The following is an 18323-nucleotide window of genomic DNA, read 5'->3' on the forward strand; positions in this document are numbered from 1 at the left end:
TCGGCGTACCGTGCTTGAAGTGATTATCAACCCCCAGTGATTATGGATACTTGTAGTGGTTTTTTTTTTTTTTGGTCGCTTCGTCCGGCTGATAGCGATTCGATAACCCCCCCCAGATTTTGTTCTTTTCTTGCTCAATTTTCTGTTCTTGATCTCCAAGGATAGTGAGAGACTGCTGGCTGGCGCGGCTCAGATCATGTTGCCGTTGACGCTGACCTCAAAGCCGTCGCCCTTCTGCTTGAGGGCCTTGGCGAGCATCAGCTCCCGCATCCAGTCGATGCGGTCGTCACGGCTCTTGACGGCGAAGTGGTGCGTCTTGCCCGTGCCGTTAACGCCCTCGGCGGGGATCGAAGACGAGCTCAACGAGTGATGGTGGCCGAAGCCGTGCAGGGCGCTGCCGCGCTTGCGCAGCTTGGCGGCCTCCTTGTCCTTGTCCTGCGGGATGAGCTGGAAGCTGAAGGCGGCGACCGGGTCGCTCTTCTCGCGGCTGTGGGACGAGAACTGGACGGCCTTGAAGGCGGCCGAGAGCTTGCTCTGCGACGCCAGGCTCGAGCACGCGATGGCGTAGTCGTCGACGTCGACGTACTCGAGCGTGCGGTCCACCGTCTTGGCATCCTTGTGGACCGCCAGGCGCGTGCCCTTGAGCGTGCAGAAGGTGTCGTTCCACTCGTGGCGGAGCATCTTGGTCTTGCGCTTCTTCATCGGGCCCTGGAACGTGACGCCGTCCTGCTGCGCCGCCTCGACCGCCTGCTTGACGGGGAGGGCGCCGGCGAGGTGGGAGATGGGGGGGATGGCCTGTTCGAACGGCTTGGTGCGTTCGATGGGCGACCAGGGGTAGTTGACACGGGGAGGGGCTTGGAGAGGCTGCTGCTGCTGCTGTTGCTGCTGCTGCGGACGGACCGAGGTGCGAGGGAACGTTTGCCTGGGCGACGTGCGAGCGATGGGGGTAGTGTTGTTCTCGTCCAAGGCCGGAAGAACAGGGAACGAGGGGCGGCGGGCAGAGGAACGGGATTGCGTTCGGCTCAGAGGCGGCTGTTGCTGCTTGACGGTCCCTGGGCGATAGTTCATCTCGGGGGGCACGGATTGGGAGACGTCGCGCGCAACGCGGTCCATCGGCACAGCGGTGACGGGAACATCCATCTCGGAGAACGGGGTGCCGAAGCGGTAGAGGTTTACCGGGCTCTGCAGGTCCGGCGACATGGCCTCTGCGCGGTCCATGTGGTAGGGGACGAAGCCTTGCTGGTGCTGGGGAGGCGTCGGTAGCGACTCGTGCTGAGAGGGAGGAGGGGCCGTAGAGGCCCTCAGAGGGCTGGCACGCGGCGCCTGCTTGCCCGGGATGGAGAGCTTGGGGAGGTGACGAAGCCCCTCGGGCTGAGCCTTCATGGTAGGGAAGGCCATCTCGAAGGGTGGTGTGGGTGGCACGGTGCTGTCCTCGTGCTTCTGGAAGTCCAGGAACTGGCGCACGTTGTCTTGAGGGTCTCTGGCGACGACATTGCGAAGGGCAGCCTCCTGCAGGTACTGCAAAGGAGTGGCATTGCCCGGGCCCAAGACATCTGAGGACGCCACGACGGACGGAACCGCATCCGAGACGGGTCGGAGGATTTGGTTGGGGTCGAGAGCTCTGGCCGTCTGCGGGTTGCCAGGGTTTCCGGTGATGACGACCTGCTCCGTGTCAAGGTCGACGAAAGGGTGCTCCTTCTTGAACGCCTCGATGAGGCGCTGCTGCTTCTTGTACCTGGAGCAGTTTTCGCCCTTGGGGCATTGGTGCGGCTTGGGGACGACTTGCTCGATGCCGACGATGGACACGGACTCCATGGGAGTGATGATGTCGTCGTACGACGGGTTCTTGGGCCTCCTCCTGCTGCTCTTCCTCCTCTTCAGCCCGCAGTCGTCCGTTTGTCTTTCCGCCGCCCTGACCTCGTGGGTTTCCTTCTTGACCTCCCGGCTGGGCTCGTCCTGGATTGGTGTCGGAGCGCGAGGCGAGCTTGGTCTGCTGTCCCGTAGAACTTGGATCTGGTTCCAAACGCGCGTCCTCATGCCGAACGACGGGATGTCCAACTCCTTCAGGTCCTCAAACTTCAACGTGATTAGGATGGGGCCGTTGATGTCGTTCTCCACGAAGCGGCCGGCGACCGAGAGCTCAATGCCAGCATTGAGCATAGACTGCGCAACCATCTCGGGGGTCCACGAGACAAGCTCTCTTGACTCGAACTCTTCGTAGGTAAACTGGAAGGGGCCGCTCTGGTGTCTAGACTGGGGCATCGGCGGCTGTTGCGGCCGGATGTGTCTGAAAGGCTCATCGAACGGCCGCGCCGTCTTCGGGGTGATGGGGGAGAGAGTTAGGACGGCTTCATCGAAGTAGCTTGAAGTGGAAGCACGGAACAGGTGAGGACCGGATGGGCCCTCGATGTTTTTGCTTGGTGACTCGATCTCCGCAGCATACATCATCCGACCTCGACTTGACCTCGGCGTTGACACCTCATCGTAGGAGGAAAGCGTTGTGATACTTGGTTGGCCGCCAGACTGCGTTCATGTTAGTCGCCGCCGCCGCCTGAGCCCGAGTCTACGACGCAGTCACTTACAGAGTTGACGCTGATCCGAGGGGAGTTGTCTTCGAACTCGCTGAGAACCTCATCGTCCCATTCCATGTCCATGAACTCCGTCGCCACCGACGTTGGTCTTTGCGGCTCGGCCTTGATGCCAAAGAATGTGTCGCGCATGGTTGGCTTTTCTCGCATCTCATGACGCAGCCGACGTTCGCCCATGGCGTATTCTTGTGTGTAGTTCTGCGCCGAGTCAGCCTCAAGCCACCACGCGCACTACCAAACCCACTGGTTGTGTTTGGACTTACCATTTTGTGCGTGTGAGACAGAGAGATATATATCTCGTATGCCGAAAGTGGGTGAGGTCAAAGAGGCGTGAAACTGGCTGTAGCTGACTAGCAGTCTACAGCACAGGGCAAGCTCCCTCAGATATGCGCTCTTCTTGTTCTTGAAAGTGGCAATTCTGGGGGAGGAGAAGCCGTTGCCGGCGGCACTCTGTTCTAGGGATATCTTGATGATGATGCCTATAGATATTGGTGGATGCACGCGGTGCAATCCAAGGGGGACGGATACCTCGAGGAGGGAAATCAAGCTAGGAAACAGACCGGCAGAAAGCAGAGGAAAAGGAAAATGGTCCAGCTGAGCCGAATATGCTCGTTCGGTATGTAACGGGTCGCAAAAGAGAAGAAGGAGAGGATCCGGTACAAGGCGGGCGCCTACCGCGAGTTATGTATGTCTAGGGTGTGTCCATGCATAGCGGAGCGTGTAAGGATGCCGGACGGGGGCAGACAGGAGCGAAACATGATGGTTGAGGTCGGATCACAGCACATAACGCAGTGCACGCACAGCTATCCCATCACCCCCTCCCCCCATGCCCATCCCATATGCATGCTGGTGTGATTCGACCCGTGGCACTTGCACACGGAACCGACGGTGGCACTGTCAAGAGGCCGGTCCAGTGTATAATAATAGCCCGGTGGCTGCGCAGTGCGTAGACATGTATGGATATGGGTGGGATAGGGGAGAAGGGAGTATGTGTGCGGTCGAGGGGGCGACGGCCCAGCCATGAAGGTCTAGGTCCATGGGCAACGGGTCTGTGAAGGACGAGACCGGCGCCATGTATTGGGTTGAAGAGGGACGCTTAAAACTGGTTCCCCGGCCAGGAGGGAGGGGGGGGTTGTGTTGGGCTGCATCCTTGCGGATGGCGGCGCGCAACCGGCAGCAAGCACTTTGCACTTGCAGTGTTGCAGTGAAGCACCACGCAGGACGCAGTCTACCCAGGACAGGCACGGTGCAACACAGCAGCAACGGTCAAGGACAGCAGGGAGAGTTGGCGTGGCGGAAGGGAAGGGTAAGGTTTGCAGGCCACGCCGTGGTGACTGACAGTGATTCTCTGTGACTCGGGAGGGAGAGAGAGGTAGTGGTGGTGGTGGTGAAGGGTTCGATCAGAGTTGAAGCGGAGGACGAGGGAGGGAGGGGGTCCTAAACGGGCGCGAAGGTCGGGCTTAGTCGACTGCTGATTGGACATAGGGCGGGAGACCCCCGTGCATAACGCAGCCGACGGAAAACGCAGCGACAACTGGAGCTTCCCATTGGACATAAATGCCGTTGTGTGACTTTTATTTTAGGGAGCGCTAACACGCCATTGGCCACAATCTCCAGACACCCCGGCGCCGCTACGGCGGGTTTTAAGCGCCCGGCTTCTCATTCTGGCGGCCAGTCGCCGTCGCTTGTCGTCTGAAAAAGCGGATCCCGTCCCACCCCCGGCCGCCGCCGTCAACGGCGCAAGAAGAGGGAAAGGCAGGAGGAGAGGAAAAGATGGGGGGGGGGGGGGTTGTCCTCGGCTAGGTGGGCCACTTACCCATGACGCTAAACTCGGCTCACTCACCTCTCACACCTTGCACTCTCTCACATCTCACCTTAGAGTCGCACACACCCCAATGCCCAATCCTCGTCATCCGCCTGCAAATGCCCATCATAGAGACTCGACTTTCTGCCCCCTCCTTCTCTCCAATTGAGCCAAATCCTCCTGAAGTAGAGGCCCTGTCCATCACCTGCAAAGACGTACTGACATGGACCAGGGGTAGGATGAGGTTCCCCGGCTCACACACACACATACACATACACACACACACACACACATTTGTCTTGATGGCTTCATTGTCGCATAGCGAAAAAAGCAAGCAGAGAATCACCCGCCATCTCGCCCATAATATGGTTGACTAGTGAAAGCATCCGAAAAAGCGTTGACGGCTCTGCACACCTCTTGCAGAGCTTGCAGAACCGACCGCCGGACTCTTCATTACCATTGTCGTCACCATCATCACTTTTCAATCTTATCTAGTCCTCCTTTCTCCGGATGAACCTGCCAACACTGGACTTTGTGTGTGTGTCTCGACGCCTCGCAACTGATGAGGCATGTTGATCGGACAGAGGCCAAGCGCCGCCTTGACATCTCGGCGGTGGCAATGATATCGTTGCGGAAGCAGGCCCAGGGCGTCTTTGCAGTGAACCCGAGTGTCTACTTGGTAGGAAAGTCCCCAAGAATGTAGTGGCAGGTGTTCTTAGTCTGTGGTTTTTCTTTTGTCGGTGCTGTCCGGGATGGCGGGAGCAATCAGAGACATTCCACCGCCGGCCAGCTGCTTGACCGGCCACCCCATCGACCGGGGAACAAAGGGAAGGCCAGAGCAGTGGCCCTTTCGACCCCCGGCGTGTGCCTCTTTAACGTTGCAATCCGGCTGCCCACTGCCACCAGCAGCTCAGATCTCGACGAGGTCTCGAATGCCCGCGGTCAAGGTCGGGGCCCCACCACCACTCTCAACTGACTCCCCTCACAGTCTTCGCCAGCCACTTAGTTCGCTCGTCGGGCCTCCATCGGAGAAACCCCATCAAACTGAGACTACTCTTCCGGCCAGGGTCACGAGGCCAATAATCTCACGAGAAGGCTCCTTTACGATAAAGCCCAAGACGAGGCGACATTCGTCCTCCCTGTAGAAAGGGTCTTCTGACGAGTGAGATGGAACAGTCCGTATCTCAGTGGGCTCCTTCTAACGATGGCTTCGTCTGTTCTGGCCTTTGACCTGTTGCACCCCCCCCCCCCCCGCTCGCGCCTGGCGTATAACCATCGGCGTTGCCCGTTGATCGTTTGCTGTTAGCTTCGCCTTGCCCTCAGCTCCCATGGCAGGACCTCCCTGTGTGTTCGCTGCCCAATCGACCCAAGGCGATAGCAAGCAACGTGACCAGACGTAGTCGTGGCACATGACCTCCACAGATGGCTCACCGTTCGTTGCTAGGGCGATTCGGCAGGGGAAGGCAGGTCTCTCCTCTCGCCAAATCGTTGAGTGTTCTTGTCACTTACCCTCGTATGACTTCATATATCCTTGGGCCTTGCAGATGGCGGTCAAAATGTGACGAGAAGACATGGTTGATGCAGGCCTTTTGGCTCTTGCAGCCGTATGTATGCACCCGCCATTAGCTTCCACAATTCGACGCTGTGGAACGCATGCTCTTGGCCTTGTTTGCTGAATGAGAACCATGCACGCCTTTTCATTAGAGAGACTGCGGAATAGAGGAGGGCTGGCGGGGAATGTATCTGATAGGTTGACGACGGTTAAGAGTCTGAAGAGGGTGGTACGACAAGACTTCGGGGGCCATCCTCTTACCCCGCAGTGAAGTTGAGACAGATATCTGATGTGTGCGATTCTCGAGGTACGAGAGCTACCACACTCTTGTAGGTTGAAGGATTGCAGTGTGGTAATATCTGACAGTGCTGCGGTATCGGACTATGCAGGAAATAGTTCCCACCATCCCAACTCTGGGTTCGAGTCGACAGGATCTGATATCAGAGACCCCAGTGAACCAGTCAGTGCCCGATTGATCCAGGCAAAGGCATCGAAATCGAGCCACTACAATGAGCCGTTGCATTGTTGCCGTAACGGCAGCCGCGCCCGATAACCAGAAATGCCAGCCCCCCTCCCTCTCCGCTAGCAAACGTCGAGTTGCGCGACATATGTCACTGTGTGTCGGTGTCGGTGAAGCAGTGCGCATACTCCACAAGCAAGGGAGCGAGAATGCATTGGAAGACGAGGTAAACCAAAGGGGCCGGGAGGGAGGTTTCTTGCTGAGTCATATGTAGCCTATAGATGCAGTGAATGGCAACCCCGACCATGCGTTAGTAGTGTGACGCTCTGTAGGGAAGCGGAAAAGCATGCTCCCGCTACTGCGTCTCCATATTCCATGCCCATTCCAAGCAGTGTTCGGTGCGTCTCCGAGACATGAGGAGCCGTGGCATGAATCGACGGGACCAAAAGCATGTCTTGCCTTCTTCACCGACTCTTCATGTTGCCTGGCATATTCGTGGATGACCTCATATGGTGTGTTCGCAGAGAAAGGGAGGCGTGTCCGACCATGCCGCAGTGTTTTGGACAGACCACGAGCCCCTTTTTGTCGCAAACTTTTACTCCATTCAACGGCATGCATAGGAATCCTTTTCGACCAGAGAGAGCCCCGCTGCGCATCGAAACACCTGATATCTGGAAAGGCGAAGCGTCAACCAGTGAGATGGCGAAATGCGAGCAGTGAAAATAAACCCCGGGAATAGAGAATCAACTGTCAACAAAATGCGCTCCGCGGCCGAGTCTACCCGACGACCATTCGACATTTTGTGTACGACTGTGCGACCTTCCAAGGCAATTGGACAGGGCGTCCGCGTTCAAATTTCTGATCCTGGATGGTGATCATCGAATGTGGCTAACCCCAACGAGGGCACAGTGCATCTTACGCCCCTTCTCCTTCACAATAGACGGGCCGGGGTGTATGGTGAAAGGCCAGGAGGATGGGGTGGTTCAGAGAGGCCTTCTCCGGACGAATTGACACCTCAGCGTTGACTGTTCTCTCTCGAAGTGTGTTCGTCGAGACTCGATGCTCCCAAGACAGATGACTCCAGTGCGCCGCTTATATTTTCCAATGCGTTGACCGCCACACATCTTCACGCGCACTCACATGATTGTCGACTAATGCGAGTTGCGCACCCCGACGTAGTGGATGGATGACTCTCCCGGTCCTCGTGTCAGCCAGTAGATCGCAACGGCCTTGGGGGGGTTGGTTCGTGACGGTGTTGACGGCTCGAAGACAGAGGCATTTTTTGTGCCCATCCGCAAAACACTGGGAAACTTCTTTGTCAGATCGCACGGCGATGTGGTGCAGATGGCCTGAGCGAGACAACGGGTACAGGTCATCATGATTTCGGTCCATCAACAGGCGCTCCACTAGCGCGGCTTGTCGAGGAGGGCTCCCAATTCGCAGTTGACAGGACAAGGTGAGTCGGCTCTGGAGACTGGAGGAGTGGCTGCTTATCGGCCGTGTGTTTGGCAATCTAGCACGAGTCGTCGTATCATAATCGATATCACAATGGAGAGAGCCTTACGGATACGGTTCCCAGGGACGACTCCCTGGTGTCCTTTGTCACCGGCATCCTGAATGCAACGTCAAGTTCGAGTTTGGCCCATTGATCGCAACCCATACGATGTTGATGAGCCGCTGAGGCTTCAGGGCGATTTGAGTTGTCAACTGCTGAATAGACGCTCGCAAGCTTCCATCCCCCGAGTTCCGAGATGCCACCATACTGAACCTTGTGCAAATTCCAGCATGGCGCCCTGGGATCGGGTCGGGGTCAAGCTCGTTGGAGGGCTTGCTTCCCCAAATCCCAAAAGCTGTTTGCGCTGTAGTATTTGCGGATTTGTGCTGCAACCACACTTCAGTGTGTTTTAGAGCAAATCGAGTCAGGGATTGAACCTGGAGGATGGATCCACAGGTTCAGCGGGAGAACGGGAGAGCATGGATACCATACAGTGCTCCCGTACGGTATGGGGGGTGAGAGGTTTTTTGGCCAGGGTTTCCTCGCCTCTTGAAGTTCGGCAAGGTCAGCCACAATGGATTGTCTGCCAGGCTGGCTAACGTCGCGCTCCTTCATGAGCATGGCTCGCTGGCCGCTCTCAGAGTTACGGACGTAACATGCTCGCCAAAGGGAAACAATGCCCCTCGAGCGAGGCTAGAGCCTGGATTCCGTCCCCGAGCTCTGCTAGGGTGTGTCTGTGGTGTGTGCCGTGCGTGGCTGGGATCTAGAAGCAAGCGATGTTGCACCGTTTGCGAGCTGTTAGCGGAAAGGCGGGAAGACTAGGATACCCGGGCACTCACTCCGCAAAAAAGCTATGGCGGCCATCTCCCTGCAATCCGGTATCTTAACCCTCAAGGTTCAGTAACGCTTGTTCACATCGAATCACATTGCACTAGCCACAACTGGACGGTCATGATGGCGAGTGATTCTAGGCCTACGCCTCAATATTCGTCCGCGAATCAGAGTTACTGCTGGCTGCCTACTGCCAGTTACGACGAATCGATGTTTTGACGGAGCCTGCGGATGAATGGAAGTGGTAGGTGACGGGGAGGAAGGGAGATTGCGCTGTGATAGAGGCGTCAGTCTCTCTCGTCTCTTTCCAGTTGGTGGAAGTGGAAATGCTCGCCCAAAAGTTGGCAATTCAACGGTTCGATACCACCACACGAGGAAATGAGTACATGCGAGTAAGGCACAAGAATGAGTGTTGTTTGGCTATGTCGATCGCGAACCCATGCAATGCATTGCAATATGGTCAAGGTAATATCGGCTTGACTGGTATGATGAGCCGCGCGAGCTGAAAAACACGATACACTTCGTGGTTGGATTAGGTGGAAGCGGGGATCGATTAGTAGGTCATTGGGGCACAAGCTGACGCTTAATGCAAAGGGCAAATATAATATGGCGTCTTGCCGGGTAAAATGGCGTCTTCCGCGGGATGCATGCTATTGCTGACGGACGGCAGGTAATACTGCGGCGCGGGCGGGACGGGCAGAGAATCGTTGCGCATCTCCGCCGACTGATGACTGGGGGGCAGAGAGATTAGCGATGATCGTGGACGTTTGTGACGATTGCTACTGTCAGCGGGCGCCCAAAGTCGTAAACAGGCAGGCTGTTGCTTAGAAACGGGGGAAAAGGATTATGGACCCCGGCTGGGCTGTTGGCTGATGAGCAGATGGGCAAAAGGGACGGCACGGATGCTGTGCAGGTTAGGTAGGGGAGGGGCGGTTGCTTCGTGCTGTTAGTTGAAGCCGGCCAAGCACGACCGTTACTGACAGCAAGGCTGCGGCGCGGACGGCGGAAGAAAAGTAAATCAAAGCTTGCTCCGTGACGGTCGAGGGATGGAATAGAAGCATGACGAGAGAGACCTGATCGAGAGGTTTGTGGTGTTGGGGCTCGGGAATCGGGACAGGGTGTGTGACTGGCCGCAATTAGCCCGGCCGACCCAGATAATTAGCACACTATTATGTGTAGGAGCATGGCGAGATCGACGTAAAACTCAAGGCCACGAGGGTTAAATCCGGCCTGCCGAGGGCAAATAAAAATAGCAGCCGGTGTTAGTCGGCATGCGTGAGGTCTGCGGGTGACGCCAAACAAGTACAGCGGCTAAACGGTGTGACGATTCGACTCGGATGGCATGCGGAGACAGACGAGTTACCCAAATTAGCCCACCATGTCAAGGTTGTCAAAGGGCACATGGAAGGACGCCAAGAGGGTAAATTCCATGATGCACGCACGAAGCTGAGCGGCTAATTAGGCCGCTAGGAATAGACCACCATTGTTGGAGGATTGTTCCGAAAGGCACTGGAGAGACGGTCGGATCAACGGACAGTTAAAGTATCCCCCAAGGTAGGTAGGCAAGGAAGGCTCGATGAGGTGACCCGAGAGTCTCGTCTCGGAAGGTAGCGTGGACTAGGTGTCCCATCCAGGTAGGTAGGTAGGTATACTCTCTTCTTTCTGCATGACCCCATGTGCCTGCCATGCCATGACAAGAACCGTCGTCCGGTGCTGGCGGGAGATCATCGGCGGACCTTGGCCGACGTGCCTCATTTCGACAGCAGACCTACGATGTAGGATGGGGTTCGGCAAACACTTGCACGGCGCGGAAGCAAGCGGGGGGGCATGGAGAGATGGAAAGCTGGGCTTGATAAGCCATGATTGGATGGCCTTCGGCAGAGCCAGAAAGCCGACACCAGCATGCGAACCCCGCGAGAATGTGTCCTGTCACTTGCCGCGCCCCCGCCGCAAACTGGCCAAAGCTCGTGCCCTCCGCATTAGGCGCTAGCTGGGGCTTCCTGGTCAATATTTCCTGCACGATCTTGTGGTCTGCAGCGAGAGACAGCCAATCTGGGGCAGTAGTGGCCCTTTCGCGAGAGCTTAAATCCCTGTTGCATCACACGCGCTAAGAAACGGTTGGTCCCGAAGCCCTGCACGAGACTTCCAGTCGTCACACCTCTCGGACGAATCAGCATGGGAGAAGACGCCTTCTCTTTCAACAAAGGAACCTCGACCGGTGGACAATGACGCTAAAGGACGTATGACAGGTAGGTACTTGCGCGCCATCCTGCCTACGGATGCTGACGAGAAGAAGGATTCAACAAATGACCGCAACCCTGGCCGCTTCGACGGAGCGGAGCAACTTGCACGACATCTCCCGCGGTGCCATGATACCCCTGGCTTGCTGCAGCCAACACCAGATCAGGCTGTAGTTGGGTATCGATACCCAAGTACCGGCCGGCGACGTCTTGAACTGTCCCCTCTATTGACGCCCGCTTACGCTTTTTGTCAGGTTGGATGTCCACTTCGCTCGCATATCCTCACTACGATTGAATCTCCCTCTTTTGCCCGTCCCCCTCCAGCACGGCAAAAAGCACCAGCTCCATACCGTCAGCTCCAGCAGCCAATCTGGGTGCCGACCGCCATTCTCCATGTTCTCATTTGTGGATTCTCGTGGGGAGAAAGCTCTTACGGTTATTTGACTTGAGAGTGGCCGTCAGGCGAGTCGTGTCCTACCCAGTTTGGGCCTCCCTGTCCTCGGGGAACCCTCATACACGCCGCAAACATTACGAAGTGATTTCAACGAGCGCCTTGGAGAAACCGTGGATCTTGGTCACAATAACTTTGAAGATCTTTCCCTGAACAATCTCTAGACGATAGGCAGATTTGATGATACCCTGCGGGGCTTCCAGCCGCCGACAAGTCATGGTCCATCGGGAGACGTTATGCAACCGAGGAGCGAGACTCCTCACATGAAATCGGACGGACCCACCATGCTAGCCAGACACAGAGCTACCTACGAATACCTGCAAGGAAAAAGAATGATGGGGATAGCAGCAAGGTCATACCTCACCCGCCCCATCCAGAGCCACGGCGTCTTGGCCAGCTTTCAATTTTTTAATCTTTTTTGTCTCTGTCTAGCATCTCGTTGAGCTCCACAAGCTTGAGAAGTTGCGTTGGTGGTTGGCAAGCTCCAGCAAGTGCGTACGACCCTAGGACAATTCCGAGGACAGAGCTTGTTAGCGGAGGAACCGGTCAACGGCCGCTTCTCATCTGCAAGGGTCAGCACAACCGGCCGTCATTCTGCTTCTCCGTCCGTCGGCTCTCAAGCCCCTCTGCTTAAGTCGTGCCATCACAGGCCTTATTTGCAGCCCAAAGGGCCATACAGACACGCCGACAGCGCTTGATGCAGAAGCTGGTACAACGGGCAGAAGCAAGAGCGAGGCGATACCAGCTCCTCCAGTTGCAGTCCCGGCTGTGCAAGACCATTCCCCGGCGCGAACTCGCATCTGTGGCCGAGTAGTGGTTGCTGTGCACCACCATGCTCTCTCCATGCTGATTGATACTGGAGGTCGGTGTCTGCACCGGTCAGGACCCGAACGCAGCGCAGTGGTCGCGGCATCGATGGCCGACAGCCGGGGGAAGCAGATGGCCAGATGGGTACATGGTCGCAGGGGAGGTTGGCATATCGGGTTGGGCAAACATTGACCGGACCTCATGTGCGTTTTCTGCATGTCTCTACATCGCAGGTGGGCCTGGTGGTCCAAGTTGACCATGCACCCATGATCCACCACCCAGAGAGCAGCGATGGCAAGCCACAGCATGCATGTGTTGCCCATCTCGCCCGTTGAGTCGCTCGAACGGCGCGGGCACCCACGTCGCCCATCTCCAAGCTGCCCACCCTCTTCTACCGGGACCTGTCCATTCCTATTCTATTCTCGGGTGGGGTCCTCCCTCGAGTGCGACCGCCTTTGCGGCCCATTGTCATTGGAGGCTGTAAGCGCAGGCTGAAGTATCACGCAGAAGGCGGCCGGCCGGCCTGCCTTGTGTCCTAGCCTACGTTAGTCTGGATGCAGTAGAGATACACACATTCACTCCTTTGAACGTCTGGAGACACACTGAGAGCGGGTTTGATCTGGGTGTAGCCAAATTTAGAACATGACTGCTGGCTGGCTACGTAGCCAACAGCAGACAGACCACACCAAGGCCCGTTGGTCGACCGAGAGGGGGGACGGTCGTGATGGAGGCGGCCACAATATAAGACTTTGGACCATCCATCACCACCAGTTGGATTCCGGCCTCTCCTTCTGTTGATCTGTAGAAGTCAAGAAGAAGGAAAGTGATCCAAGTGTTGTTCAAGGTTGTTTTCTCTGTCGTTCATCATTCTGTTCCCCCTCAACACCGCACCCGCCCGAAACCCCAACCACTCGAGTTTCTCGATAATCCAGTTACAAGCAAGCCGGACTTGCTCGACAACCAGTCATTCATTCAATAATACCGAACCCTGCCCCCCGAGATATTTGCAATTTGCGACATTTGCCCAGCGCGCCACTTGCCTACGGTTTTACAGAAAGACGAGAGAAAACCGACAGGGAAGAAAACAATAATTCAATAATCTGATACGACGGCAGTTTGTGTTTCTGGGAAACTCGAAAATCCCATTCGACAAATAGCCCGGTCTCTCATCTCAAACCGCGTCGACGACGAGCGAACGAACTGCCGTTTCTTGACCAAAGGCTCGCCCTGTTCCCCCCTCCTGCTCTTCGATATCCAGTTTGCCCCTCCTTAGTTGCTTGGCTGCCAGGAAGGAAACAAGAGGGTACTGAGGAACAGAAGCAGACTGGACTTTTCATTCGGCGCACGCACGAATCACTCGCACTCACTCGTACACCCCCTCTCCGTACCCCGGTCGCTCTTCCCCGGCCCAGAGCACAGTGTCACTATTTGTCATTACACACAGTGCACCGGTTCCTGCCACGCCCCTCACCCTTCCCATTGATTGCCCCTGGTCCCTGCCCGTCTAGACGGTCCATCACCGCACACCACCCCCCTCCCTCCCTTTCTCTCTTTCCGCCCCAGCCAGCCAGCTCTAGCTCTAGCTCTGTCGTCCCAGCTCGGCTCGTCCTTCAACGCAGGTACCTCCATCGCGGGAGAAGAAGAAGGGTACAAATGTCATCTCTACCCCCCAACCACGTTCGAGCCGGCTTCATGAGATCAACAGCTGCAGTAAACATGGCCGTCGCATCTTCTGCGAAGGCCAAGTCGGCCTGCAAAGCCAACAGCAACAACAATGCCAGCTCAAAGTCAAAGACACAAATGCACCGTCGCTCAAGAACAGGTATGTCTTTTCTCTGCTCCTGTTGCTTCCCATCCCCAGTCCCAGTGCACATACCACCACCAGCCGAGCAACTCCCTCGACTTACACCCGAACCGAACGCCACTCACTCACTTACACCGGGTCCTTGCCCCCTTCAACCGAATCGCACACACATCTTTCCCACTCCCACTCATCTGCTATGAACACGATCGTTGCTCTCGAGACTAACCAACCCTTTCTTTTTCTTCAGGATGCTACACCTGCAGATTGCGCCGCAAGAAGTGCGACGAGGGCTCACCAATGTGCTCCGCTTGCAAACATCTTGGTTTGACATGTGAATACAAACGGCCCATGTGGTGGAGCAACAACGACGCTCGTCGCAAGCACAAGGACGACATCAAGATGATCATCAAGCGCAAGAAGCTCTCGGAAAAGGCGTCGCACACGATCCAGACTTCCGTCGGCTCCCCCCCAGGCCTGTCGCACTCGTTGCCGACCTCTGCCACCTTCTCCGACCCTCTTGACCGCACTCGCTCTGCCTCCATCGACTCGCACTTTTCCACGGCATTCAACTTCAACAGCCCGCCAACCGTCGGTGCCGAGTATGGCGCGTACAACCCGCAGATGCACCCCGACTTCATGTTTGGCAGCTTCCCCTCGCCGTACGAGATTGATGTCAAGACGGAACGACAGGTGTACATGAACGATGTGCCGACCCTGAGGGAGTCGACCATCTCCACCTTCAGCACCTTTCACACACCCCCTCCGCCGGGCACTATTCTGCCCTCGTCTGTGCCACTCGAAGGCGAATGGACCGAACAGGTTTACTCGGAACGCAAAGAATCGCTCAGCGAGGAGACGCTCAACGTCAACTTCTTCGACTTCTCCCATGGCCCAACCATGTCCAACCGCCAAGTCGCAATCGAGCTCGACGAGAATGACCAGCGCCTGCTGGACCACTTCGTTCAATTTGTCCTGCCTACAATCTTCCCCATCCTCGACACGAACCAGCACGGCTCTGTCGGCTCCGACTTGATCCTTCCGGCCCTGCAGAACAACAAAGGCTACCTGCACTGCTGCCTGAGCATCGCCGCCCAGCACTACAAGGCGACCATGAATGTATCGGGCGAGGAGATTGACCAGGACATCATGCGCCATCGCTATGCCACCATCACAGCCCTGTGCGACGCTCTGACCAAGGACGAGAACCACCAGGAGATTCTCGACGCTGCCTTGGGTCTCATCTTCTTCCAGTGCGTCGTCGGCCGCTTCGACGATGCGCTCCCCGACATCCCATGGCACCAGCACTTTCAAGCTGCCATCAACTTGGTGCAGAAGCTTGACCTCCCTCGCCTGGTGTCGGACCCGAATGAGCAGATGAACCAGACGCCCTTTAACATGACGTTGACGTCTTGGATCGATATTCTTGGCGCGACCATGCAGGGCCAAGCACCCACCTTTGCCCACACCTACCGAGAGAAGCACCTGTCAAACAGTCCCAGTCTTGGCCTCCGCGAGCTCATGGGCTGTGACGACCGCGTCATGTACCTCATCTCCGAGATCGCCTGCCTCGAGGCTCTCAAGGGCAGCGGAATGGACGACATTACCCTTTGTCAGCACGTACACGCACTTGGCGACCAGATCAATATCACCGAGATCGGAGAACCCGGCCCCAAGATGCCTTACAACAACAATGGAAGCCTGTCGCCAAAGCAGCTTTCCAAGAACATGACAGCTGCCTTCCGTCTTGCCGCACGCATCTATCTCTGCAGCCTTGTGCCCGGCTTCAACCCCGCGCAGGCTTCCTGCGTCGGCCTGGTCGAGAAGCTCTCCAACGTTCTCCAGCTGATCCCTTCGGGACCTGGAGGCTTTGATCGCAGCCTCGTCTGGGTTTACCTCATCGGCGGCTCTGTCAGCTTGCATGGCAGCTCCTTCCGCGCCTTGTTTGAGGACCGCGTTGCCCAGCTTGGCGACGTCTCGGACTGCGGTTCCTTTGGCCGAGTCACCTCGCTCCTCAACGAAGTCTGGATGCAAACGAGCAGCATCAAAAGCAGCGACAGCTGCGCCGGCAGCCCTGGTTCCGCATCGGGATCGGAGGCGGTAGCATACATCCACTGGCGGGATGTCATGCAGATGAAGGGATGGGACTTTTTGCTGATCTGATAGCCTGGCTGGTTCCGGGCTGTACAGGTCAGCACTGAAGACTCGCTGGTCGTCTACATGGTATGCGTACCGCCTTCGCAAAGGTGATGCAGGCAATCGCCTACTCCCTTCCACACGAACCAGGGTAACTATCAGCCAGTTCCGCTCTGCTGGACACACTAAAACTTTCTCTCCTGAATTTTGATTATCCGTTTTGATACCACATTTTCCTTCGATATCTATATCAGCCTTGCCAAGGGTTGTTTTCTTGGGGTTACTAGAAGGACACGCCGCAAGGCACACACGGAGCGCACATGAACGACGAGAGCGAAGACACTTGGATCACACTTTTCTTTTTGCATACTTTCATGGGTGAGGGTGCACGGGGCAGCTGGGCGTGGCTGCCAGGATGATGGATGACGATGATGATGGATGATGGACAGGACCGCCGGGATGAGGCCTTGGAACATGCAATGGGAAACATGAGACGGGATGAACCACTTTTTTCTCTCTCTCCGGATCAGACGAAACACACTTTTCCTCTCTCCATGTTTTCGTCTGATCTCTTTGTTTTTCTTCTCTTTGGGTATACCGCATCATGAGCATGGGAAACGGGCTTCATCGGCGTTTACTGGTTGGGATATGGGACTAGCGTTTCGGTGCATCTGGACTGGATCGGATGAGACGGGCTCTGGGAGCTACGACGGGCTAGCTTCCCTGTTGACTTCACACACACAAGGGGGACTCGATCGGTAGCCTTGCTCCACGGAGCATTGGCTGGATCGAGCAGGATTGGGATTCATGTAATACCAAGTTATACCCAACCATTTCAAAAAGCAGAAGACTTGGAATCATTTCACACCATTTCTGATATACGCCCCAATGACTTGACTAGGTGACCGACCGAGTGAGGGCAGTAAATAGTTCTCTCTCACACTCACATACCCAGTCCAGCTCGTCGACCGGACTCAATCAGTCTGGGCCCGGTCCATGTCAGGGGTCTATCATCAGCTTACTGCGATCAACCCCGCCTCACCTTCCCTTTTGGAGGCACCTGGGCCGAAGCTTACTCGCAGAAGACGGGAAGAGGGGGTGGTGAGTGAGATGGGAGCGTACATGATGGAGGTCAGCAAAACGAGGGAGCTTGGGGTTTTCGGGGCTGGAGGAGAGAGAGCCACCCAGTTGCACCCGACAACGACGACGAAGGAGACTCGGGAATGCTTCCCACCCGAACGATTGAATGAGTGAGGAGAAAGGACATCATGCAGGCGGCCGGTGAGGGGTGGCACGAGTGCAGAAGTCGGGAAGCGGGTGGTGCCCCTTGCGAGCAACATTGAGTTCATAGGCAATATCGCTTTCACAAGCAAATCTCCCTCTCTCTCTCTCTTTTCGTCTCTCTGACTCGTCCGGCTTCCGAGGTGCGATTGTGAGATTGGCGTACCTGCGGGAACTACGTATAATACTACTTAGATTCGGTGGGTGGCTGTGTGGCTGAGGGGCTCTGTCGCAAGCAAGCCGTTGCGGGAGGGGGAGGTGGAGGGAGGGTGTGAGGTAGCACGACAAAGGAGGCCGCAGTTACCTAGCTGGTGTCAGATAGGTGCCTGGTTAGGAAGAGGTCGCTCCCCATAGCGAATTCGCTGAGAGGTGGGGACTGGCTGTGGTTGACTCAGTGAGTGACGGGTGGCGGGATGGGCGAACGCGAGCCACTGGGAGCGGAGTCCATCCGCACAGTCACGAACATCTACGGTGTCGATTGGCGTTGGTATGGGAAAGACGAGAAGAAAGAGGTCAGCTGGACATCGCATCATCTCTCTGGGAGTGTGTGTAGAGACAGAGAGAGAGAAAGATAGAGTTAGTTGGTTAGGCAGGCAGGGATGATACCACAGTATCGAGTTAACTGTGAGGAATTCCCTTTTAGGAGGGGGGGGGGGAAAAGTTTGAGCTTCTTCTCCTTCTCCCTCGCTTCCCCGTTCGTCGTCTCGATTGCTCAGATCACACCCCCTCATGCATTATGCTGGGGAATTCTGTGATTTGTGCGGACATTCCTGTACAGATGGGGGAGGCAGGGGAGGAGGAACACTACCCTCGGACGAAGGGTTGGTCTCAAATGACGGAAAGGCATCGACGTTTGTCAAACGCCACCAATCCGTGA

At 56.4% G+C, this 18323-nt stretch overlaps 3 protein-coding genes across 3 annotated transcripts; 2 read left to right on the plus strand and 1 right to left on the minus strand.

Annotated features, from left to right (window-relative positions):
- Positions 1-189: 189 nt before the first annotated feature.
- CH63R_00721 (PH domain-containing protein) lies at positions 190-2854 on the minus strand (the record flags this gene model as incomplete). Its single annotated transcript, XM_018295696.1, has 3 exons — positions 190-2523; positions 2583-2786; positions 2852-2854. The coding sequence occupies 3 exons, from the start codon at positions 2852-2854 to the stop codon at positions 190-192; spliced, it is 2541 nt and encodes an 846-aa protein (XP_018164058.1).
- A 1552-nt stretch (positions 2855-4406) lies between these two features.
- Positions 4407-4769, plus strand: CH63R_00722 (uncharacterized protein; the record flags this gene model as incomplete). The annotated part of the gene is made up of 2 exons (XM_018295697.1): positions 4407-4588; positions 4631-4769. 2 exons carry the CDS (start codon positions 4407-4409, stop codon positions 4767-4769), a joined length of 321 nt encoding a protein of 106 aa, XP_018164059.1.
- A 9112-nt stretch (positions 4770-13881) lies between these two features.
- On the plus strand, positions 13882-16192 carry CH63R_00723 (Transcriptional regulatory protein Pro-1; the record flags this gene model as incomplete). Its single annotated transcript, XM_018295698.1, has 2 exons — positions 13882-14050; positions 14280-16192. The coding sequence occupies 2 exons, from the start codon at positions 13882-13884 to the stop codon at positions 16190-16192; spliced, it is 2082 nt and encodes a 693-aa protein (XP_018164060.1).
- Between the last annotated feature and the right edge of the window lie 2131 nt (positions 16193-18323).

This window comes from Colletotrichum higginsianum, chromosome 1, assembly GCF_001672515.1.
Source record: "Colletotrichum higginsianum IMI 349063 chromosome 1, whole genome shotgun sequence".
In the NCBI taxonomy this organism is placed as follows: Eukaryota; Fungi; Ascomycota; class Sordariomycetes; order Glomerellales; family Glomerellaceae; genus Colletotrichum; species Colletotrichum higginsianum.